At 39.9% G+C, this 26,190-nt stretch overlaps 1 protein-coding gene across 1 annotated transcript in view; it reads left to right on the top strand.

Moving 5' to 3' along the window:
* Nucleotides 1-261: 261 nt before the first annotated feature.
* cfap46 (cilia and flagella associated protein 46) overlaps nucleotides 262-26,190 on the top strand; it is a 237,577-nt gene continuing 211,648 nt past the window's right edge. The window contains exons 1-8 of the mRNA XM_087999267.1: nucleotides 262-268; nucleotides 450-574; nucleotides 5,519-5,650; nucleotides 10,928-10,992; nucleotides 14,870-15,034; nucleotides 15,925-16,048; nucleotides 17,936-18,030; nucleotides 20,998-21,159. Of these exons, the coding sequence (XP_087855393.1) occupies nucleotides 262-268; nucleotides 450-574; nucleotides 5,519-5,650; nucleotides 10,928-10,992; nucleotides 14,870-15,034; nucleotides 15,925-16,048; nucleotides 17,936-18,030; nucleotides 20,998-21,159 (875 nt within the window). The remainder of the gene's footprint in view (nucleotides 269-449; nucleotides 575-5,518; nucleotides 5,651-10,927; nucleotides 10,993-14,869; nucleotides 15,035-15,924; nucleotides 16,049-17,935; nucleotides 18,031-20,997; nucleotides 21,160-26,190) is intronic.

Raw genomic sequence — 26,190 nt, 5'->3', positions numbered from 1 at the left:
TGGGTACTCAAAATGTTAATAAAATTTAATGTGATGGTTGAAAAATGCATAACTAGCTATAAAATTAATGAGACTGAATGAGGATGAAACAAAGGTCACCTGCTTCCATATTATGAGTTAACCTGCGATGTACCTGAATACCTTGTAACATTGAAATCAGAATGGTATTTGCTGATGCCTATTAATATTTTATCCACTTAATTTTCACAGTACCTCGGACAGCAAGACCAAGTAAGGAAATGGGGGAGAAATTATCTCAAAATGCCAAGTAACTGGGTTGACAAGTAACTGTCACTGATAACATTTTTATTATGACATTCTTTCTTATCCTATTTAAATACAGGTCGAAGTTTGTTTATTTTTATTTTAAGGACCATGTTACTTGTGTTTTGAAATGTTTCACCACTTCTGTATATATCACTTTTTTTTTCCTTTTAATTTTGTTTTAGATTTCAGCACTTTGCAAAAAGCTTATGACTTAATAAAAGTAGCCACTGAAGAGAAACCAACACTGGCTGGAGTACAAACTGTTAGCCCGGATTTATATGTGCTTTGTGCAGAACTTGCACTACAGGTAGTGAGACACCTGAACTCAATATAAAATGAAGCTGTTTTTCCCACTCTGAATATTGATATCTTTGTTTCAGTTTAAGACTGGAAATGTGCTGATGTTTATCATTCTACTGCAATATTAGCTGATTATAATGCATTTCTTTTATAATTATATATTGTTAGCAAGACCAGCATTTGTTGCTAACTCTACTTGCCATTGAATAAGAGGTGGTGAGTCACGCTTTTGAGCTGCTACTGTTCATGTGATGTCAGCATATCTACAGTGTGTTTGGAAGGACTTTGGGTTTTTGTCCCAGTGAAAGTGAGGAAATGGTAATTCAATTGTAAGTGAAGATGTGGTGTGTGACTTACACAAGGACTTAAAAAAAGGAGCAGAAATAGTTCATTCCTTCTTATAAGCCTACTCTGCCATTCAATCAGAATAAGATTGACCTTGACTTTTCTGCATTATCCCTGCCTCCTTTGATGTTTTTACTTTGTAGAAATCTATCAATCCCAATCTTGAACATACTCAATTACTGAGCTGCTGTTGCCTTTTGTGCCAAAGAACTCCAAAAATTCACTATCTGCTGAGAGAATAAGTGTCTCATTTTAGTTCTGCAATTGTGTCTTCTGGTTCTAGATCACTTAACCCAGGGGAAAGTATCTACCCTGTTGAGCCCTGTTAAGAATTCTGTAGATTTGAATGTGATCACCTCTTGTTCTCACAAACTCTTAACATTCGCCTGTACCTGTGTTTTGTTTTTGCCACTGTTTGCCTATTATTTACTATCTATGCTACTTAACTATGTGATCTGCCTGTATTGCTCGCAAGACAAAGCTTTTCACTGTGCCTCGGTACACGTGACAATAAATTCAATTCAATTCAATTCAATTCAGTTCTTCTAAATTCCAGATAATAAAGGTCCAGTCTCATCGGACAATCTCTTTAATCCCAAGAATTAGTTTGATGACATACATTTTCTTGGCAGATGAATTTTCCAGTGGGTAAGGAGATCAAAACTGCAGACTATTCTAGGTATGCTTCACATAACTGCAGTAAGACACCTTTATTCCTCTATTCAACAAATCATTTGCGTACTTAATTGCTGGTTGCATTTTAACTTTGTGACTAATGAACAAGGGCGCACAAGTACCTTTTGAAGTTCAACACCTTCTAGCTTCTCACTATTTAAGGAAATTGTAGGAGAATTGGGCAGCACGATGGCTCAGTGGTTAGCACTGCTGCCTCACAGCACCAGGGACTCATGTCTGCATGTGTTTCCTCCAGGTGCTCCTGTTTCCTCCCACAATTCAAAGATGTGCAGGTCATACTAAATTGCCATAGTGGTAGGTGCATTAGTCAGGGGTAAATATAGGGTATGGGAATGGGACTGGGAGGGGTTGCTCTTTGGAGGGTTGGTGTGGATGTGTTGGGCTGAAGGGCCTGTTTCCACACTGTAGGTAATCTAATCGAAATAAAATCGAAACAAATTGTAGGGGAACTTGCAAGTGATGATGTACCTTACACCTGCTTCCTTGACTTTCAAAGTTGTTGTGACAGGGAGACTCATAGCTGAATCAGATAAACCTTTCTACCTCTGTATTCATAGCATAGTAAAACTAAACTCTCAAAATTGACCACAATGGTTCATAAACAGATTTTCCAAATTACAAATCCCAGACTCTGTGAATAATTAATTTTAGACAGCAGGTTTGTAGCTTTATCAAAATAGTTAACAAATAATTAATGATACAGTTACTTTAGCAGCGCAAAATTAAACAATAAAGTAATCTAAGTGATGCCGATGATTTAAACCCAATGCCCTTTTTTTCAGGCCTATTTGCATAAAAGTCAGACAGAGAAACAAACACAGTTCAGGGAAAGATAAAAGAAAACTGACCAGATTGCTTAAGTGGTTTTAATAAAGCTTTATTCCACAGGCAATATGTGATTGTTTCTTAGTTAATTTTCTGAGGATGATGATCAGGGAAACCTTTGCAGTTGACTCTGAGGAAGTCAGTCTTACAATCGGTTCTGCTATAACATGCATTTCTTGAAGCGAATTGGCTATAACATGACTGAAGAGTTTAGACCATTATTTATAGAATGCCAACTTTCCTTACCTGTATTGGCTATAACACAATTCCGGTCCCATTGATTCAAATGGTGCTGCGATTACACTATTTTCTTATAACATGGGATCGCATGGGAACAGAACTATCATGTTATATCAGAACAGACTGTAATTGTAACTATTGTATAGTTTCTATTATCTGAACTTCCAGTAGCTCAGAAACACAGTCCAAAAACCAGTTTGAAACTCAGGTCCCAGTCTCGGTTTGACCATAATCTTCCCTTCACACTTGCTGGCACCAGTTCCCAGGTACTGACTTTGTTAATGGGCAAACATCTGATATCTGGTTATGCATACTGCCACTCCAGAGGTGAAATGTCTAAGAAATTCTTTCACATACCTCACAAACTTGTTTGTTCTGTTTTCCTTAGCACAAGCTGCTGCTCACAGGTCATTTTCAGCTCACAGTGGTCAGTTCACAGCACCAAACCCAAAATTAATAAAAAACACACTTGCCTTCATTGCTCAGACCTTTGAATGTAGGAGTTGGGACAACATGTTGATGTTGTACAGGTCATCGGTGAGGCCTCTTCTAGAGTACTGTGTGCAATTCTGGTGCCTTTCTATGGGAAGGACATTATTAAATTGGAGAGGGTTCAGAGAAGATTCATCAAGATATTGCTGGGAATGAAAGGTCTGAGTTATAAGGAGAGGCTGAATAGACTGGGACTTTTTTCTTTGGAGCTGAGGAGGTTAAGGAGTGACCTTATTGAGGTTTATAAAGTCATGAGGGGCATAGATAAGATGAATAACAAAGGTCTTTTCTGTAGGGTGGTGGAGTTCAAAACTAGGGGTCATATTTTTAAAGTGAGAGGAGAAAGTTTTAAAAAGGACATGAGGAGCATGACAACATTTAAAAGACATTTGGATAAGTACATGAATATGAAAAGTTTGGAGAGATGTGGGCCAAATGCAGGCAGATGGGACAGGTTTATTTTGGGAGCATGATTGATGTGGACCTGTTGGACTGTATGACTTTATGACTATGAATGAAATAAAAAATAATAAAACAGAAGTGAGGGTTCTAACAAAGTAATTCAGATTGCAGATTTGGAAGGTGCTGTTGAAGAAGATCTGTTAAATTGTTGAAGTGCATCTTGTAGATAGTATGTGGCTTTCATTGTGCACCAGTGATGAAGGGAGTGAATATTGAAGATGGTGCCAGTCAAATGGGCTGTTTTGTCTTGAATTTTATTGAGCATTTTGTTGAATCAACGTCATCCAGGCAAATGGCGAATATTCTATCACACTCCTGACTTGGATCTTTCAGATGGTAGTCAGGTTTTAGAGTGTTAGGACATAAATATTTACCTCAGAGTTACCAGTTTCTGACCTTATTGCTATTGTGTTTATATGACTGGTCCAGTTAAATTTCTATTCAATGATAAGCTTTGCTATGTTATTAGTTTGGGACCCAAGACAGTAATGGTGCTGAATGTTTGGGGAGAGAGATTGTTAAATTCTCTTTTGTTGAAGGTGGCATTGTTTGGCATTTGTATGGTATGAATGTTACTTGCTGGATATCAGTCCATATTGTCCCAGTCTTTCTGTATGTTAGTATCTGATGAGTTATGATGGCATTGAACACTGTGCATTAGCAAACAGTTCCTCTTCTGTTCTTGGGACGGAGGGGAGATCATTGAGGGAGAGTGATGATGACATATTCAATCATAATTCAATAGCAAATTGTATAATTATTTGAAGAGAGAAATGTGCAGAACAAAGGGCAGAAGGCAAGGGAATGGGACTGATTAAGTTGCGTTTGCAGACTTGCTGAATGGCCTCTTATGCTGTAACCAGCGTATGATTCTATAAAGCAAAGAAAAGGGTTGGGCTTAATTTATCCACAGGCTGCATTGCAACAACTCACCAAGGCTCCTTTCACCTTAAAGGAGCACTGTTACTTGCACATTTCCACTAGGCCACATGCCATCCTGACTTGAAATTATATTGTTGTTCCTTCACTGTTGCTGAGGACTTTCCTCCTATCAGCACTGTGGTGTATCTACACCAACTGAACAGCAGGAGTTCAAGAAGGCTGCTCACCACCACCTTTTTGATGGCAGTAAATTCTGGACAAGCAATGCTCACTTCCCATGAACAAATCGAAAGAAATGACTGGCCTAAAACAACTTCCTTTGTGTTTGACTTCAAACAGTGAAGTGTTTTTGCCACCGTTTCCCATTGTCTTCAATGTTGCCAGGGTTTCTTGATGCTATACTTCATCAAATGCTGCATTGATGTCAAGGGTTGTCATTGCCTTTGTAGAGTTCACTTCTTTTGTCCATGTTAGGTCTAAGGCTATAAGAGGTTTGGAGCCAAGATGCTGAATACCTTACTGCATATTTCCATCATTTGAAGTTTTGTTCTTTGTAAATGCACCCAATGATATTTTAGATTTAGTACAGGTCGTTCTGCTATAGCACGCATTTTGTTAATGTGAGTATGCTAAAATACAATGGATGAATTGGGGACACTGTTTCTAAAGCACAAACTTTTAAAGTTGTATTGGTTCTAATGTGATTCCAGCTCCATTAGTTTAAATGGTGCTGCTATTACATGATTTTCTTACAACACAGGATTGCACGAGAACGGAACTAATGCCTTATAGCAGAACGTACTGTGTAGCTTGCAAATCTATACCATACATGTGTCAGAGTTCAAGTTTTCAAACATTTTACTTCCATAAAGTTGAAGAGACAAAATAATTGTGGTATTATGTTTCTTATTTGTGGCTGATATTTATTGTGTTTTGACATATTTAGTAACATTTACAAATTTCTCCTGTAATTGTGTTCATCTAAATGTTGGAACTGTTTTTCTTTCAGTTTGAGCAACGCGACATTAGCCAGGATTGCTTGAGTATGTACTTCAAGGGAACACTCCCTCACAATCAGTTTTTGGGTAGAGCATATCTTTGCCAAGCTGAACTGTATGCTCCAAAGTCTTCTGCGCATGTAGTAAGATTTGTTTTACTTACTTAAATACAATCAAAATTATATGAAACAATATCTTTCTTAAAAAATGACTGTTAACTGCCAAATGAAGTGACTTTTGGAACTGTATGAAAAGATTATTTGTAGTCATTCGTATTTGGATCCACTTGTAGACCTCCTGTGGCATTGCTGTTGACAATTCAGATGATATTTGGTTATAATACAAGATTGCTTTTTCTAAAAGTTAAAGGGAATGATTTCTTCTTACCTGGAAAGTTGGTGGCTGGCAAATGAAGATTGGGTTGGGAGAAGGCAGACACCATCACCATCCTAATGAATCAAGAGGGGTGTCTAAAAGAGGGGAGCAGCTGGCCTGCTGAAAACAGATGAGAAGAAGAACAAATGTTAAACATGAACAGCAGAGTTCTGTGCTATTTGCAAGGACACAATTGTAATCTTCAGATTTAAAAATAGGCAGGATGTCCCTAACCAATGATGGGTGCTTCTCCAGTGGTTTCACATTGCTTGTTGATGTCTTGCCAGATGATTGGTACAGATATTTTATAATCAACCTGTTCAGAGATGCTATACACACGTTTCCAGCCCCACTCCAGGTCCTAGCTCCCATCCCACCTCAAACTCCAGCCCCACTAAAGAACTCTGATGTGCAGACCTCACTGTCTCCTAGGTAGGGCTTGAACCTATTGCTAGTGAGCCACGGTGGGTTTCCAGCTTAGCATCCATAGATAGCCCCCACCTGTGGCATTCAAATGAAAGCAAGATATCAAAATACACAGAGCTTACATTGCCAAGAGTGGCTAGAGTGCATTCAATCCTGCTGACTCTTTCTGATACACTTACAAAGTTTAGTTGTCATTTTTAAGATTTTTTTTATTCATTCACAGGATGAGGACACCACTGGTTAGGCCAGTATTTATTGCCCATAGGGCAATTTGGAGTCAACCGCATTGCTGTGGGCCTGAAGTCACATATAGGGCTGGTAGTTTCCCTCCCTCAAAGACATTATTGAACCAGATGGGTTTTTCCTGACTATCATGAGACTCCTAATTTCAATTTTTTTATTGAATTCAAAGTCCGTAGGCTGCCTTGGTGGGAGTTGAATCCAGGACCTCAGACCATTACCTGAATCGCTGGATTACCAGTCCAGGAGTAATATCACTGGGCTATCACCTCCTCTGAAGGTGTTTCAAGGAGTCTTGTTACCTGACAGGAGGTTGTTGCAAGCTTCTAATTTAGAGCAGATGAATGTTAAATAATTGGCACTATTTCCACGATTTTCATTCTTCTGATACTTTGTAAATGTGACATACTTTTTACATTTTCATTTCCAAAATCCAAGATAGAATTTGAGCCCAAAGTCTTACCTGATACTTCAGTGTCGTAAGGGAGTGCCATAAAGTTGGTATTATTCTCCAGATTAAATGTTAAATTGAACCACAACCACTTTTGTTGTCTCTCCCCTCCGCTGCAAACTAAAATTGATTTGGTGCATGATAAATCCCTATGACAGGGATTGGGGAACAGAGAAATTTTCTGGTAGCCAACATTTTTCTTTCAGTCAATATTAAATAGAGGGTAAGCTAGCTATTGAGTAACAATGTGAAGTTGGTTTTATTGGATCGATTGTTACACACGACTTTTATTAGTACCATACACTATGGGTGTGTGAACTGAGTATTAACTTATCTATTGACTCGCATAGAGTTGGAAGTTTTATTCTAACCCTGCAGCATAAAACAATTTATTAATTGGTACTGACGTTGTTGATCATGGAGGTCACCAGTTTAGCTGGCGGGGTAATATTTGATCCTTTTGGAAAGTATACATTTTTGATGGCAATGGCTCTATTGTTCTTTAATGTCAATTAAATACCAAAAGAATTGATGTTTATAAAGATATCATACTAACAATAATTATCAAGGTAAATGCAACTGTCACTTCAATCTGCATCTGACTCAGAGATATCAATTTCTTTTTGTCAAGAGTCAGTAATAAGGATGGTATATTCTTTAAGGAAGAAAGAAGGTGAAGTATGAGGGATACTTTCTGAAGGTTGTATTATTGCATCATTCAAAAAAGCATTTTGCTTGCTCCTGAAGTTGGCTTAATTTGTATTCCCAGTTTTCTCCTTCCCTCCTTTTTTATCAGTGGGGTTACATTTACCACCTTTTTGCCTGCTGGGACTGTTCCAGGATGTACAGAATTTCGGAGGATGATAACCAATGCATGCACAGATTTCATGGCCACCTGTTTTAATATATTTTGGCAAGTAGTTGATCATGCCCTGTGATTTCAGCTTTCAGTCCCATTAATGTCTCCAGGTTTTGTTTGTACTAATACCGATAATTCCTCCTTGCTAGAACACCCTTGCTTCCTTCGCACTTCCGGGAAGATATTTGTGTCTTCTTCTGTGAAGACAGAATAAAAGTAATTAAATAATTGTGCTGCTATTTCTTTGGTTTTCTATTTATCAATTCTACCATTTCAGAGTATTCGGGTTTGTTTGTTTTCACTATCCTTAGAATTTCTCTTACAGCTTAATTTTATGATCCTGCCAAGTTTACTCTTATACTTATTCTTTTATGTCCTCCTTTGGTCCTCCTTTGCTGTATTCTACACTGCTTCCAGTCTTGCTACTATTTTTCTAAGCAACTTTCAATTACTTCTCTTTGGATTTGATATAATCCTTAATTTCTTTTGTTAAGCATAGTTGGGCCACTTTTGTCCAAAAGGAAGGTATTACTACGATATTATCTGCTTTCATTCCTTAAATATTAAGCAATGTCTATCCACTGTTATGCCTTTCAGTTAAGTTTCAAGAACACAACTAACTCAGTCCTCATACCTTTAGTTTCCGTTGTTAGTTTTAGGACCCTAGTTTTGCATTGGCCGATTTCACTTTCTATCCCAACTTAGATTTTTATCAAGTTATATTTTTCAAAAGAACTTCTCCCAACAATATTATTCATTAACGCCTTCTCATTGCACAAAACCAAACCTAGAATAGCCTGCCCATGAATTGGTTTCTCAATGTAGTGGTCTGAAAAGAACATCTTACTCTGAAATCATTCACCATAGTATTATTGCTCATGTGGTTTGCCCAGTCTGTACGTATATTAAAATAACCCATGATTACTATAGCACCCCTGTTGCATGCATATCCAATTTCTTGCTCGGCCACTCCCTACCTCGGCACTGTTGTTTGGAGGCCTACAGACAACTCTCCTTAATGTTTTCCACTCTCTCTTGCTTCTTAGCTCCATCCTGACTGATTTCATGTTTAGATTTTCTGTACCAATATCCTTTCTAGCTCTTGCACTGATTTCATCTTCACTCCTAATACCACACTATCTCCTTTTCCACATTGCCTGTCATTCCCAAAGATTGAGTACCTTTGGATGTTTCAACAATCACAATCATTTACATTTGTTTGTGCTGTTAATATTTCTACCTTATTGCAAATGCTCCATGCATTTAAATATAGTATTTTTAGACTTCTCTGTTTGACATTTTTAAGCATATTTTTGTATTCCAGCCCTGTTTGTTGCTTGCTCTTATTTCTCCTGTGTTCCACTTTCACTTTTTACTTTTCTGTTTTTCATTTCTGTCTTTGTTTCCCTCACATTTGCCTTCCATCTTAGGTTCCTGTCCCCTTACCACTCTAGATTAAACCCTTCTCTATCATACTAGTGAATGCTCCTGCGAGGACTTTGGTCCCAGCCCACAAGGTGCAACTCATCTAGCTTATACAGATCTATCTTCTCCATAATCAGTCCCAATGCCTTAAGAATGTAAATTCCCCCCATCATTTACCATTCTTCCAGCTGTCCTTTCATATGGTCTATCCTTTTATCCTTCACCTTGCTAGCAAATGGCACTGGGAGTAATCATGAGATAACTATCCATTGAAGTTAATTTATTTTGGAGCTCCCTATATTCTGCTGGCCGGATCTCATCCCTCTTTTAACTAAATAGTTGTACTGTTATGGATCATGACCTCTGTCTGTCGTCTGTTTGTCTCTCTCTCTCTCTTTCTCCTTCTGCAACTCCTCAATCCCTCAAAAATAGTTTCAGAATGCCTTGCAGCAGCTTCGTCACATCCTTGACTTTTGCATCAGGGAGGCAACGTATCATCTGATGTAAAGTCTGCGGCTGCAGAAAGTCCTTCAATCCTTATGAAATGATCCCCTACCACTGATGGTCTCACCCTTCTGTTCCCCAAAAAACAAAAGCCATGCAGCTGAGCCAGGGACTTGGTGCAATCACCTAAGAAACCCTCTCTTCCAGAAGTATCCAAAATGGAAAATCTGTTAGAAAGAGAGAGACTCATGCACTCCAGTGTCCCTGATCACTGTCCATATTATTCTGGTAAAGTATTCAATCTGGTCGAACTGCCTTGCCATGACTTACCTTTAAGTTACTGTCTTTCCATTTGCTTTCTCTGGTTTAAAGAATACTAAGTGTATACCAGAGGAACCTTACCTTATTCCTTATACTCTAAACACACTTAATCTAAACTAAAATACCATTTTTTACTACAAAAAATGGACAGCAGAAATATTGATCTTCATTATCAAGGTAATCACTCAGCCCGTGCTGGCTCCAAATGCTATTTGATGAATCCGTATTTTTTTGGGGATGTTATTATTAAATGTCTTTGAATCTTAACCCTCTTGTGCAGTTTCTCAATTCCTAACCTCCTTGAGGCTGTTTCTCAGTGGTGTACAGAGGGATGTTTGGTAAATGGAGCTTTGGACATTCAAATGTTAACATCTTGCTGGACCTGAACCCACCTTGTTTTCAGGGAGTAAAGTTCTGTCCAACTTTTAAAAATTCAGATAGTTCAATTTCAATATTTTTATGAAATGGGAATTGCACTCAAATGATCGTGCAGTGCTTTTTCAACAGAATTTGTAAACTTATCGATAATATCTCATTTTTAAAATCTGTCCAGTATAAGAAACAGACATGAATCATACATTATTCTTATTCAAAACATATTGAATACAATTTTATTAACACATCATAAAATATTTATGACATTCATGAATACTTGTTAAAAGTTTAGCCTATATGTATTTTTCAAAGCCTGACTTTCTTTATGTAATTCCAATATTTGTGCTTTATTTCAACTGTAAAGCTTGATGCTATATTTAAATATTTTGACGGAGAATTGTTTGAGCATCCTCAATAGGAAAGTACCTCGTTTCTAATTTTGCATTTCATTTATTGGAAAACGTAATTAATGCTATCTGCCTAACTGCATGTTTTCTCTTCCAGTCTGATCTAAAAAAAGCTATACGCTGCATCCTCACGACTATATCATATGCAAAAGATGAAGCAAGGTATGATAATTTCAGTTAACCAATGCCATTTACAAGTACAAAATAGTTCAGATATTATTGAGAAAGCGCATGAGGAGTCATATGAAATTGAGAAAGAAAGATAAATTGGCTTTTTCCTAAAACCTTTCTTTATCTTTCAGATGAAAACTGAAATTGCCCATGTAATCCATTTTCAGTTCTTCCACTGTTCACCTATGCATTTTTGTGTTGTTATTAAATTTCTCCAAGGACAAGCAAGAAAAATAATGCAAACGTTTAAAGCATTTAAAAATACATCAGCTTAAATTACATAACTTTTAAAATTAAGGTCTGGTATGATGCACATTTTTTTTTATCCAGCCTTGGGATCAGGATGTTGCTGGCTGGGACATGAATATTATTTGGCAGGTCAACACCAAATGTCCTCATCTTACTGCATATGGGCATAACCTGCTTCAGTATCTGAGGAACTGTCAATGGTGCTGAATGTTGTGTAATTATCAGGGAATATCCCCACTTCTGACCTTAAGATGGAGGAAAGTCCTTGATGAAGTAGCTGAAAATATTTGGGTGCAGCACTGAGGAGTCTCTGCAGTGATGCCTTCAGTCTACGATGATCAATCACCAAGAACCACAACCATCTTCATTTATGCTACGATTGGCTCTAATCATTGGAAAGTTTTTATTATGATTCCATTGACATTAGTTTTGCCAGTGTTCCTTTCGGCCTGACCCGATCAAATGTTGCATTGAGGTCTAAATTCACCTCCTCCTTTGAGCCCAGCTGTTTTGTCCAATCCAAGCAACATTCTTGTACATCTTTTCTAATCCCTCTCAAGTTTAACAACATCTTCCCTATATCAGGGAGGCCAAAAATGTACACTGTATTCTACAAGTGGCATCACCAATGTCCTGTGTGCTACAACGTGACATCCCAACTCCTATGCTCAATACTTCTATGACCAATGAAGACAAGTGTGCCAACTGCCTTCTTCACCACCTTGTCTACCGGTGACTCCACTTAAAAGGAACTATGCACCTGTGCCACTAGGTCTCTTTGTTTGGCAATATTCCCCAGGGCCCTACCATTAACTCTATGAGTCCTGCCCTGATTTGCCTTACCAAAATGAAATATCTCAGATTTAAATTAATCTCCATCTGTCTAAGGTACCATCTGAACAAGGTACCTTCATTGTCCATTACATCACTAATTTTGGTGTCATCTGCAAACTGACTAGACATGCCTTTTACATTGTTCCCTTGTTTAAGAAGGGTAGCAGGGATAATCCAGGTAATTATAGACCGGTGAGCCTGATGTCAGTGGTAAGGAAGCTGCTCGAGAAGATACTGAGGGATAGGATCTATTTACGTTTGGAAGATAATGGGCTTATCAGTGATTGACAGCATGGTTTGGTGCAGGGAAGGTCATGCCTTACCAACTTAATATAATTCTTTGAGGAAGTGACAAAGTTGATTGATGAGGAAAGGGCTGTAGATGTCATATACATGGACTTCAGTAAGGCATTTGATAAGGCTCCCCATGGTAGGCTGCTGGAGAAAGTGAAGTTGCATGGGGTCCAGGGTGTACGAGTAGATGGATAGCAAACTGGCTGGGCAACAGGAGACAGACACTAGTGGTGGAAGGGAATTTCTCAAAATGGAGAACTGTGACCAGTGGTGTTCCACAGGGATCCGTATTGGGACCATTGTTGTTTGTGATATACATAAATGATTTAGAGGAAGGTACAGGAGGTCTGATCAGCAAGTTTGCAGATGATACAAAGATTGATAGAATAGCAAATAGTGAAGGGGACTGTAAGAGAATGCAGGAGAACATAGATAGATTGGAGAGTTGGGCAGAGAAATGGCCGAGGGAGTTCAATCCGGGCAAATGCAAGGTGATGCATTTTGGAAGATCCAATTCAAGAGCAACCTATAGGGTAAATGGAAAAGCCCTGAGGAAAAATGATGGACAGAGAGATCTGGCTGTTCAGGTCCATTGTACCCTGAAGGTAGCAATGCAGATCGATAAAATAGCGAAGAAGACACACGGCATGCTTTCCTTCATTGGATGGGGTATTGAGTACAAGAGTTGGCAGGTCATGTTACAGTTGTGTAGGACTTTGGCTCGAAAGTTGGAATATTGCATACAGTTCTGGTTGCCACATTACCAAAATGATGTGGATGCTTTGGAGAAGGTGCAGAGGAGGTTCACCGTGATGTTGCCTAGTAAGGAGGGCGCTAGCTATGAAGAGAGGTTGTGTAGATTAGGATTATTTTCGTTAGAAAGATGGAGGCTGAGGGGCTGATTGAGGTCTGCAAAATCTTGAGAGGTATAGACAGGGTGGATAACAAGAAGCTTTTTCCCAGATTGGGGTACTCAGTTCCTCGGGGTCACGAGTTCAAGGTGAGAGGGGGAAAGTTTAAGGTAGATGTGCATGGAAAGCTCTTTACGCAGAGGGTGGTGGGTGCCTGGAATGCTTTGCCAGCGGAGGTGGTAGAGGTGAGTATGATAGCATCATTTAAGATGTATCTAGACAGATAGGTGAATGGGCACGAAGCAGAAGGATACAGAACCTTAGAAAATTGGTGGCTGGTTTAGATAGAGGATCTGGATTGGCACAGGCTTGGAGAGCCGAAGGACCTGTTCCTGTCCTGTAATTTTCTTTGTTCTTTGTATTTTGACATCCAAATCATTTATATAAATGACAAAATGCAGTGGACCCAGCACTGATCCTTGCAGCACACTGCTAGTCACAGGCCTCTAGTCCAGAAAACAACACTCCGCCGCCATCATTTGACTACTACCTCCAAGTCAATTTTGTATCTTAATGGCTAGCTCCCCCTGGATTCCATGTGATCTAACCTTGCTAATAGAATGCCTTACTGAAATCCATATCAAGAACATTCACTACTCTGCCTTCATCAATCTTCTTTATCACTTCTTGAGAAAAGTGTGACATGACTTCCTATGCACAAAGCTTCTGGAGCTCAAGTCTTCAATTCTGTTGTTGGGCCCACTTCCTTTGCAATAACCTGTTCCTTCAGCTGTCTCAATATCAGATGTAGCGAATTGTCTGAAGCCTGAAAAAGGGCAAAGATTCCTTACCATTCAGCCCTTCTGGTACTGGTCTACCTTAACTTAAATTTTCTCTCAAAGTGAGGCTCTAGTGAGTTCATTTCTAAGTATTTTTTTATAAACAGTTTCCTTCCCCTTTGGGTGGGGATAATGATAGCAGTGTCTATGCCATTTTCTGTGTGGTTTGATTCTTTAAGTGTAACTATGGCACAACCTCCAAATTTATTAAGGAACTCGTAAGAAAGCCTGATCACATTGCACTGTTATTCCAGTCTGTGTTACTTCAGGCCCACTTGAAGTGAATGGCACAAGCACAATCAATCCATGGGTAATTTGGGATACATCACTTCTGCCTGTATTGAGGAACACTGTTAACATATGAACTATTGGACAATTGCAGCTTTTTAAATTTGTGGTGTTTCAGATCTTCCAAATGATTAGTTGCTTTCTTAAACGCATATTTCTCACTTTAAGCACATTTGATCTTTAATATCTCAGCGAAATACAACTGGAATATGTAACATTTGACGACCTAAATTTTAACATAGCATTGTTTAAGCTTGGAAACTTCCTGTCCTTGAGTGATTATCAATGCAACTTGAATTATTACCTAAAAATAAGCTTGCTACATGATACTAAATCACCATTTTCTTGTCTAATTGCTTATTTGTGTGACTGAATTTAAAAGAATAAATAGCAATACAAAGCTCGACAAAGCATGCAAAGCTAACATGCTTCCATTTGGTAGATACTCGATCCTAAACAATGGGTCATGTCTTCAAAGTGAGCCTTAAAATAATTAAAAATCTTACTTTGCAGATACCACTTCTTGGTTTATAATGCATCAGTTCTGTACTGGAGGATGGTAAGACCATTTATAAAACCTGGTTTCTGTGACCATGTGGTCGTAAGCCTCCATGAAGTTATAAAAGGATTGCAGGCTGTTAAAGATTTGGACTATGAATGGACGGCTGAATTAAGGATGTAAGCTACTTATTATTTTATTATTTAATTATTAAATCTTATATTTAACCCAGTATGCTACTATCAATCAAAAATGTAGCATTGTAGGAATTATAATTTTGTGGTCCAACATCAATATTTATAACACTACAAATAATATAAATGTATTATATTATTTAATATAAAGGAGTAATAGTATATAGTACAAAATGCTTACTTTTTAGTGTTACTGAAGAAAAACTTTCAAACAATTTTTTGATCATTGAGTATTAATAAATAATTATAAAAGTCATTAAGAAATGTTATTTGATTAATTGCAATATACAGTGTTGTTAAATATCCATTATCTGGGCAGAGATAGGCATTAGCTGCACTTGCGGTAGTTCTGCCCCTTGGTACAACTGGGGAATGACCTGTGTTTCATCCATATTGCAGGAGGGTTATAGGACAATATGGCTTATGCCCCTTTTGATTGAGCATCTCTGTTAGATTCATTATTACATTTTTGGCAGTACTATCCAAGGTGAGGCAGTGTTTTTGTACGGTTGGTCTTAATTGAAAAATTTGGCTCACCGGTATCTGGAACGATAGGGATCTGCATAATATTGGTAGTATATAGCAGTACTGGCTTGTACAATTATGAGCACAACAGATTCACTGTAGTATTTGTCTAGTCTTAACCTCAAATATCTTTCAAGGATCAATGTACAGAATTAGTTTTATTTAGTCTTTATCTTACTACGACTTACAAACCAAAGCGCCACCCTGTGGTATTGAGTTGGAGGCAACCACAGTCAGTTCCCATTCTGTGTGAGCTTCATTGATGTCATCTCAAATGGAATTTAAAATATTTTTAAACCATAAAGTACTACAGTTTTGTTTTCAAATTTTTAAATCTCTAATTTTCTCAGTGCTCTCGTTGAATGTTATTTGGACGCTAGAATGATCAAGGATGCGACAATGTTTGCCTACAGTACAGCGGAATATATTCAAAATCATGTTCCACACATGTATAAGAAGATATTTTCTATACAGGTAAAATATTTTACTAGACATTTTTAAAAAGTACACATTTTAGACTGTGATTCAGCTGAACAGCTCAGCAATAAAAATTACTCAGTAATAAAAATATCGGTAATTACAGAATAATTAGCTTCCCTATAGCACCCCTCTCGCTCACCCTCTTTCTCCATCACCTATCTTCTGGGTTGGGAAATCCAGCCAAAGTAACTGAAGATTACATTTAGGTGTAACCAAGATTGTTTTACTTTACTTTATTGTCATGATAGTGGAGCAAATACATATGGTCCTTAATTGCAAAAAAAGCACAAACTGCTTGCGTAGAACTGTATGTTTTTATTTAAATTGGGATGCCTCTCAAAATTCAGGGGAAAAATCGTCATGAAATACCATTCTTTTATTTCTTTTTGATACAAATTATCATGTTAAATTTGTAGTAAATTTATTAGGACAGGAGTATCATGCAGTGAATGTTGAATAAGTCTTTTCTGCTAATTAAGTTTGAGTTTAATTGTTTGCTGAGAAAACTGAACTTTGAGATCAGTTAAAGTTTACTCACTTTTGAGGCTAGTCAGAATATGGAATGGTGAATTGTCTTGCCCTATCAATTGATTGCTTCTGAAAGCAATTTAAATAATCTTGGAGACTAATTTCAGTTACTCTGATGAGTATTCAAATATTGGCTCTTTCCAGTAGTCCGATATTGTGTACAATAAAATTGTTGTAGGAGTCAAAATCTTTTACTTTTATGTATGGGTTTGATGTGGACTAAACAGGTTTTAGTGAAATGAAGCAGTCACAAATTTCCAAATGACTACAGACTGGTTTCTCATTAGAGCGAGATGAAGGAGGTGAATTTAACCTGAGGGTCACCATGCCTCAGGTGAGGGGTGAGGTTGAGAAGCTGGGCTCTTCATGATGACCTCAGCCAGTAAGGGAATTGCTGTTGGGATCACTCTGCATTGCAAACTGCATCAAGTCAGCCAACTGAGTAAACTGATCCCAACCAGACAATACTGTTTCTGTTAAGGATCACACAAGAATGGCCAGAATATAAGCAGGACAGAGACAGTGATTCCAGGTTTCCAGGGATGCGACTTCTTCATTTAGTGTGAGAATGGTACAACTTTGAGGGGTGTACAGGAGCATAGGGACCTTGGCATTCACATGCATCATTCTCTGAAGGTGGCCAGCCGAGTTAAAACAATTGTTAAGAAAGTTTGTAGGATTCTTGGGTTTATAAATAGAGGCATAGAGAATAAAAGCAAGTAGGTGATGCTGCCTCTTCACAAATAATTTGGAGTATTGTACTCAGTTCTGGACACTATATTTCAGGAAGGATGTTAAAGCCTGGGAGAGGCTGCAAAGGAGATTTACTAGAATGGTACCAGGAATGAGAGATCTTAGATACAAGGGAAGCTTAGAGAAATTGGGTTTATTCTCCTTGGAGCAGAGAAAATTGATGTGAATTTATGGAGGTGTTCAAAGTTACGAATAATTTCAACAGGATAAAGAAGGATATTCTGTTTCCACTAATTGGTATGTTAGTGACAAGGGGGTCACAATTTTAAAATTGTAAGCAAGAGAGTTAGAAATGAGTTGAAGAAAATCTTTTTTTTACACAGATTTGGAATGTGCTGCCTGAGAGAGTGGTGGAGGCAGATTCCATAGAATGTTTCAAATGGGAGCTGGGTAGATATTTCAAAGTGGTGAATTTAGGGGGCTGTGGAGGTAGAGCTGGAGAATGGGACTAGCTCGGTAGTTCTTTCGAAACCCAGTACAGACATGATGGGTTTCTGAACCATAAAATCCTATAATTCTGGAAGACCTGGGCTAAGTATTTTATGCTTTTATTCAATACTTTTGAGAATACATTTTAAGCATGGAATCAATGTCCTTCAGGTGTATCATAAGCTTGTGGATTATGTGAAAGTGTCGAAAGAGATCAAAGGCTCCACCAAATTGACAGCCATTTACAGAATTCAGAGATTGAAATCGTAAGTATCTGGCTTGAGTCAGTATTTTTCAATTGCAGTATAATGTCCCTCCCCATGTCGTCCAATCTTTCTCCACCCCAATACCCTTCTCCACTGCCTCCCACACGATCATCCCAGGACTGGGACATCCTGCTTTGAGTATCATTATGTACTGGACTGTCCAAAGTGAAGACATAAAGCTTTGAAATGACATATGACAAAAACACTTGCCTCGGTGGTTAGCACTGCTGCCTCACGGTGCCAGCGTGGCACGGTGGCACAGTGGTTAGCACTGCTGCCTCACAGCGCCAGAGACCCGGGTTCAATTCCTGCCTCAGGCGACTGTCTGTCTGGAGTTTGCACATTCTCCCCGTGTCTGTGTGGGTTTCCTCCGGGTGCTCTGGTTTCCTCCCACAGTCCAAAAATGTGCAGGTTAGATGAATTGACCATGCTAAATTGCTTGTACTGTTAGGTGTAGGGGAATGGGTCTGGGTGGGTGGTGGGTTGGTGGGGACTTGTTGGGCCGAAGGGCCTGTTTCCACACTGTAAGACATCTAAATAATAAATCCTAAAAGTTTGATTTTCATATTTGGTTAGTGTTTACTAGTGGGCTGCAGCAAAGTATTAAGGTTTATGGGTCTTTTACGCTCAGAACTGTGTGTTGGGGGGAGTGGATAAGGCACATATCCTGGCGAAATTGTGGGTTCAAGCAGACCAGCCAGTGACCTGGAGAGATTGCTGAGTTTTGGGGTGTACAGGAAGGGTTTGCTCTGAGAAATTATTGGTATTAGTGAAATTGGGAATATTTGGTTCAGGGTGGACATGGGCGTAGTGGTCCCTAGAGGGATTATTGAGTGGGAATCATACAACTATGGGGATCTGACTGTAGGGAGATTGACTTTCTCAGCTTCATGGATTTGGTGTCATGGGATGCACTCCTGGCCCACAAGCAGAACTGAAAAGATATATGCCAATTTGATTCAGTTAATACTGCTATGCTTCAGTTGTTGGGTTTCCTCAGACATGGAGAAAGTGAGGTCTGCAGATGCTGGAGATCAGAGCTGAAAATGTGTTGCTGGAAAAGCGCAGGATTCCTGAAGAAGGGCTTATGCCCAAAACGTCGATTCTCCTGTTCCCTGGATGCTGCCTGACCTGCTGCGCTTTTCCAGCAACACATTTTCAGCCCCGTTTCCTCAGACGTGGGAAACCTGCACTTCATACAATCTGGTTTGCTACATTTGGTGCTCACAATGTGGTTCCTTCTACATTGAGGAAGCAAAGCATAGACTGGGTGACCGCATCACAAAACACCCATCTTCTGCCTGCGAAAAAGACCCTGAGCTTCCAGTTACTTGGGGACAGTAAGGACTGCAGATGCTGGAAGCCAGAGTCAATAGATGTGGAACTGGAAAAGTACAGCAGGTCAGACAGCATCCGATGAACAGAAACATCAAGATTTAAGGCCGAAACCCTTTGTCAGAAGTCCTGATGAAGGGCTTCGGTCTGAAACGTTAATGTTCCTGCTTCTCAGATGCTGTCTGACCTGCTGTACTTTTCCAGCTCCACATCTATTATCCCTGAGCTTCCAGTTGCCTGCTACTTCAACACACCATCCAGTTCCCTGGCCAACGTCTCTGTCTCGATCTTGCTGCAGTGCTCCAGCAAAGCTCAGTGCAAGCTGGAAGAACAGCAGGAAATGAGGTGTTTGGTGACCCTGCAACCTTCTGCACTCAATATTGGTTGAGGGCAGTAGGGCTTTGAAATTAGATTCCCTACAGTGTGGAAGCAGGCCCTTTGGCCCAACAAGTCCACACCAACCCTTCGAAGAGTAACACACCCCCCTCTGACTAACGCACCTAACACTGGACAATATAGCATGGCCAATTCATTTAACTTGCACTTCTTTGGATTGTGAGAGGAAACCGGAGCACCCGGAGAAAACCCACGCAGACACAAGGAAAATGTGCAAACTCCACTCAGACAGTTGCCCAAGGTTGGGATCGAATCTGGGACCTTGGTGCTGTGAGGCAGCAGTGCTAACCTCTGGGCCACCATGCTGTCCACTTTTAGCAAAAGAAGTCTCCCATGTCCTTACCTCAACCTCCAAAGCTAAGCCTTGTTATCACATAATCTGCTTTTACACACTACCTATCGTTAGCCACTAACATTAGTAGCTATTCACTCTCTTAGCCAGATTGTTACCTTTATCAGTCCAACTGTTCTTCTCTCTTTCTTTGGGCTCTAACCCCACCTATCGTTTATTCCTTACCCCTCTGCCACCATATCTTCTGCATGAAACCAACATTTCCTTCACTACCATCAGTTTTGGGAAAGGTCACTTGACCTGAAACATTAACTCTGATTGCTCTCCATTGTTGCTGCCAGACCTGCTGAGCTTTTCCAGCAATTTCTGTTTTTGGTCCTGGGAAATCTGACCTGCTTGTGTTCTTCCTGAAATAAACATAAAACTTAAAATAGGTAGCTTCAATATTTGATTGAATATCTGCACCTGGAGAAGAGGTTAGTTATCTGCCGTGACCTGACATTGTTAAAACTGGACGTGCGCATGTTGGGAGTAGATTTAGGTCAGACTTCCCAATCTATAACTTTGAACCCACTCTGCGTAATTCCTGTCCATCTTACGGAGTTCAGGGAGTGGATGGGTTAATGTTAACCGCCTACCTCCTGCTGCCCTCTATGTTGTCACAAAATTTTAAGATGAAGGTCTGAAATTTATGCAGAGCAAGCACTTTATGGATCCTACAATTCATTTGACATATTATGTTTGCTTGGTTTTCTCTGCACATCCAAAGATGTTGTCACCTTAGAAGGTACAGTGCACAGTTTACAGATTGCGCTGGGCAATTATAGGATTTGGAACATTTTCACAGTTTACAGAGACATAATAAGGAAAGACTTGCACATTTTGGAAGATAATACAATTCCTTGCTTTAAAATTATCTAAGGCTGTAATTTTGACCCTTTCAGTCAACTTGAAGCCAAAGAAACTCCAAAGGACCTCTCAGCTCAGTTAAATCATATCTATCAACTTTTAGCCTCTACTAAAACAACAAGTACATTGGCAAGTTCAGATCGGGCAACTGGACTACAATCCCCTGCAAAATCTGCACAGCTGCCCGAGAGTGAAAGGTATGTTCGGTAAATTTAAATTGAAATCCATTGTTTTATTCCACCTCACGAAAACATTCTTCCCTTTCCCTAATAATGCTGTATGTTTTTGTGTTAAAGTCCGTGCAAAACCTTATCAGAACCATATGGATAAAAAAAAATGAATGGTTGCTTGCAACTAACCCCTTTCATTTGCAGAGCTGAAAATAAGAACAGTAGGAGACAAAATTCAGCAACATGAGTATTGTATTGAAATTACAATACTGTTTGATAGTCTGTCTGGCATTGGAGGGGAGTTAGTTATATCACATTTTTTAGAGACAAATATAACCATTTCGTTTAAAAATATGTTAATACATAAGCATAGTAGTTATAATGTATTTATTATTTTTCTGATGCAAGAGGCCCATTAAGTTCAACATGTTCTCTAAAACAAAGGTAATTTTCGAAGAATATTATGTATTTGTTTTAGTACTCCTTAATATAATTAAATAAAACCAGAACTGTTGCTCCTGGAATGTGTACTGAGTGTCAGAATATAATTTTGGTTCAAGACGGCGCTTGTGTGCAGTGGTAATGTCCCTACCTCAGGGCCAGAAGGTTCGAGTTGTAACTTGTCTGAATAGTTTGATTATGAAGTATCTACAATTTGGGTTCAGGCATTTAAATCAAGCAAAAAGATCCTTGGAAGTTCTCTTTTTTTAAAAAGTTCAATATTTATTTACAATTGACTTTTAAGGAGCAGCAAAGCAGTTTTAGTGTCAGGACATTCTCCTTTGTTTTTATTTCTGTGCCAAACTTGCCAATGAAACACAAAATTATCTGTGTTCTGAAAGATCTGCGAGCTGCAGCCAGTGTCAACTGTGAAGGATCTGTCATAGCTCCCTAAATACACAGCCACTTTCTTTGTACCTCATTTGATCCTTGATTTGAAGCAGGTTGTTTTGCAGGCTGATCTCCATCTGTTTAATTAGGCAGCAAAAGATTCAGAGTTTTGCAAGGGATTTATGATAAACCGATAACACAAGTGCCAGTATCCATCCTTCTCTTCTGGATCCTATCCCTGTGTGGAAGATAAGCCCACACACAATAGGGAAGAACCCAGCTCTTTTGAAGGAGAAAAGAAAGCACGAAACAAAAATCCCTATGTTACTCACATCCCAAAAAGCTCCAAGGGTAGTGGATATTGTGAGCTCGTTCTCCAAGGACACATGGTTGCAGGCAGTCGGGCCCACCCCTGCGTGGCCCACTGCCTGGATTTCTTGATGTCTACTTAAGGTAAGCACAGGAGCAGGCCCACAAAAATATCCTCCGACCTGCCCATGCTGTCCCCATATCGGGTGCCCAAAGACCAGGTACATAGGCCTGAAATGCAACACAAAGAACAATCTCTCAAAAAGCAAACATGTACGGTGCACAGACTCCACAGCACCACAGAAGAGTCAGTTGGCCTAGAATCCTGCAGGACTCCTGTATGAAACACCCTTCACCTGCGATCCCTGATGGAAAATGGGAGGAATCCTTGCATAGAGTGCCCTCTAGTGGCGCCTGCCTGGCAGGAGGAAGGATTGCTGAGGGTATGTTTGGGCGGCAGATGAAGGTGAAGCAACACAGGGTGTGCAGTAGCAACCCTTACAGGAATCTCCTCCATGCCACGTGGAAGGACACAGAGGGAATTTCCGTGAGTTGGCTTATGTTGGGGGGAGGGGTGGTGCTGCTGGTTTATGGAGTAGGTCCTAGACCACAGGGTCAAGTATGCTCACACAGGACTAAGCTCTGACAGGAGGCTACTGCTGACCGGAGCCACCTCAAACTTGTGAATGACGTCGTGGGCTGAGCACCCCGTTTTTCAGGCTTTGGATGGCAAAGAAGCCATTCAGCCAATTTGTCAGCCCTGTACTGGGTTCTAATACTTAGCATCAATTGCTTGCCTTTTCCCCACATCTCTGCACACCATTTCTATCTAAACAACCACCCAATTAATATGTTACAAGCACTGCCCATTAGTGGTAACAGCAACAAAAGTCAAAAAGAGAAGAATCCAGTCCTTTTTTTAATTCCTGTAAAATCGCTATCAAGTTGTGTCATCCATCAATTAACAAGCAACAAATTACAATGTGATAGTGTAAAATAGGGAAAAAGGGAGGGAATGAAAATAACCCAGCTCTTTTTTGAAAGGCCCCTCAATTATGAAATTTACAAATTAATCAAATCACAATTAACAAACCCTGTCCACCAGTGGCAGTGTCACAAAACAAGGAAACTGAAAGCTGGTGAGAATTCTGGGATGTCAGCTCTCAGGTTTGGTTCTGTGAGGGTGACTGTGCCAGTCTATTGGTGGTCAGGTCTGTGGGAAGCTTTTCCAATTTTAGTATGTTTCCAATTGTTAGTAAGGAGAGCTGCACGTAGTTGACAGGGTTTGTTTTTAGGTTGATGCTGGATGATCCTTTCTAGTTTTATTCTTCATCAGCTATCCTGTAGTTGTTACAACAGAGTGGCTTGCTAGGCAGGTTCGGAGGGCATTTATGAGGTAACTAACCTATTGCATGTATCAGACCTTGAAAGGAACTTAGGATCAGCAATAAATAGCATCCCATGAACAAATTAAAAAACCAACTTTACGCCAGATCAAGTAAAGAGAAGCAAATCCTTTCCCTAAAAAAAAGATGATTTTTTACTTTAACCCTGGTCGTTTCTTGTTCACCATTGCTGATTATAGGTACCAGATTTCTGCATAGTTACAACTACTTCAAGGCCTTAGAAAGCAGTAGGTGGGATCCAAATGGAGAAATCCAATTGCCATTTCCAGCAGATCTCAAAGGTTATTGCCAAGACAATGTTCTAGCAAAACTTTTAACAACTTATCCTCTCAAATGAGGTAAGACCATAAGAAATACAAACAGGAGTTGGCTCCTCGGACCAGTTCTGCCATTCTATAGGATCATGGCTGATCTGCGATTCCCCATGCCCACTTTTTTGCGCTTACACTGGAACCTTTGTTTCCTCTACTGATCAAAATTTATTCGTCTCAGCCTTTAGTGTGCCCAAGGACTCTGTTCCAACAGCTGTCTGTGGGAAGGAATTCCAAAGACTCGCAACATTAGGAGAGAAGGAATTCCTCCTCATCTTAGTCCTAGATTGTCTCCCCTAGCTTAGCTGCTCCAGTACAGCATTTACCTGACAATGTGGAAAATTGCCCAGCTATGACCTTGTGTGAAAAATTGTCCAGGTATGTCCTTTGTACAAAAAAGCAGTACCAACTCCATCAGGCTAAACATTGCCCAATTAGTATGTTTTTGATCAATGAAGTGATGGAAAAGGTTGTCAGCAATGCAAACCCAGGACAACAGTTGAGAAGCTGCGAGCATCATTCACAATACATGGTCTACCAGAAATATTGTTCACAAACAATGGGCCATCATTCACTAGCAGGGAATTTGTGTATTTCCTAAAGTCGAATGGCATTCAGCACAAAAGGACAGCTCCATACCATTCATCATCCAATGGTCTGACGGAAAGAGCAATCTAAATATTGAAGGCAGGCATAAAGAAGTAACCTCCAGCTTCACTCAATACCAAACTGTCTCGGTTCATGAACAATTATAGTCTACCCCACACGCATTAACAGGGATAGCTCCAGTGAGTTGCTCATGGGGAGAAGACTCCTCACCAGGTTAAACCTGTTATTCCCAGACCTTAGAGGGCATGGTGAAACAACAGCAGGAACTTCAAAGCGGGTGACGTGCCGCCTCTAAGCAAGAGAGACAATTTAATTTGGGGGATGAAGTTTGGTTCTGGAACCATGGAAATGGCTTTGGATGGGCACGAGGTAAAGTTGGTGGAAGGACGGGTGCTGTGGCTTACAATGTTTAGGTCAGTGATACAGTCCTGAACAAATGTGTGGATCACCTGAAAGCTGTTATCTTCCACACTGGGCAGAAGCAAAACATACCTTGCCCCTCAGAACAGCCAGAAGGCCTGTGAGAAACTGTAGGTTCTCCCTCTCTATCAGGTGTCCAGGCAATGAGAGAGTCCGAGATGGATGCAGCCTTGATACCATTGCCTCCGGAAGAAGAGAAGGAAACCTTCCTGAGACGCCCCGTACACAAGAGACGGGCTACAGTCTGGTACATAATCGAATCAGAGTCCGAGTCAGTGGAACCAGAGCTGGGGCGAAAACATTACAGGAAAAGCTACAAGAGAAAGACCAGGCCTACATTCCTGGACTCGGGTGTGGCGGGAGGGATGTAGTGATTGGAAGCAGGTGGACTTTGTTGACTATGAGATCCTTGTTTGGGGTTGTTAACCTGGGCCAATCAAGAAGCCCTGGCTGACCAAAATAAATGGGGGATCCCCGCAGGCATGTTCAAAGCCTGCAGAACTGTTTCTTTCACTGTATCTCACACACATCATTAAAAAAAGAAAAAATATATATAAGCAAGGGAATTAGAATCTCCTCAGGCCAAGGGGTTGACTTCGAGCTGGCTGGCTACAGTCAGTGTATGAGGAGAAAGTGAGGACTGCAGATGCTGGAGATCAGAGCTGAAAATGTGTTGCTGGAAAAGCGCAGCAGGTCAGGCAACATCCAGGGAACAGGAGAATCGACGTTTCGGGCATAAGCTGTCCTTCCTGAAGAAGGGCTTATGCCCGAAACGTCGATTCTCTTGTTCCCTGGATGCTGCCTGACCTGCTGCGCTTTTCCAGCAACACATTTTCAGCTACAGTCAGTGTATTATGTACAAGTAAATAAAGAGTGATTTGGTGACAGGATACTGGCCTCTGTGCAGTTATTTCACTCTGTTACGAGTTTTAAGTCCAAGTTAAAGTACACATACGAAGCTTCACTTATATCACTTCTCTCTAACTATCTGCTTGAAGTACAAAAATCCACGGTCTACTCCAAAAAGACAGCTTGGGTTAGCTCATATTGATAGTCACATTCCTCATTTGCTCATAATGATATTACAAAGTAAAATACTGTTGTGCATTTTGAATCTTCATTTTTGGTAAGGGAGGAAGGAGGCTGTTTACACCTTTTCAAGAATGTATTAT

The sequence above is a fragment of the Chiloscyllium plagiosum genome, unplaced genomic scaffold, assembly GCF_037043375.1.
Source record: "Chiloscyllium plagiosum isolate Xiang-an unplaced genomic scaffold, Cpla_swu_hap1 HiC_scaffold_22, whole genome shotgun sequence".
NCBI lineage: Eukaryota > Metazoa > Chordata > Chondrichthyes > Orectolobiformes > Hemiscylliidae > Chiloscyllium > Chiloscyllium plagiosum.
The sequence above is the reverse complement of the archived record's forward strand: the minus strand, read 5'-3'. Positions and strand labels throughout refer to the sequence as shown.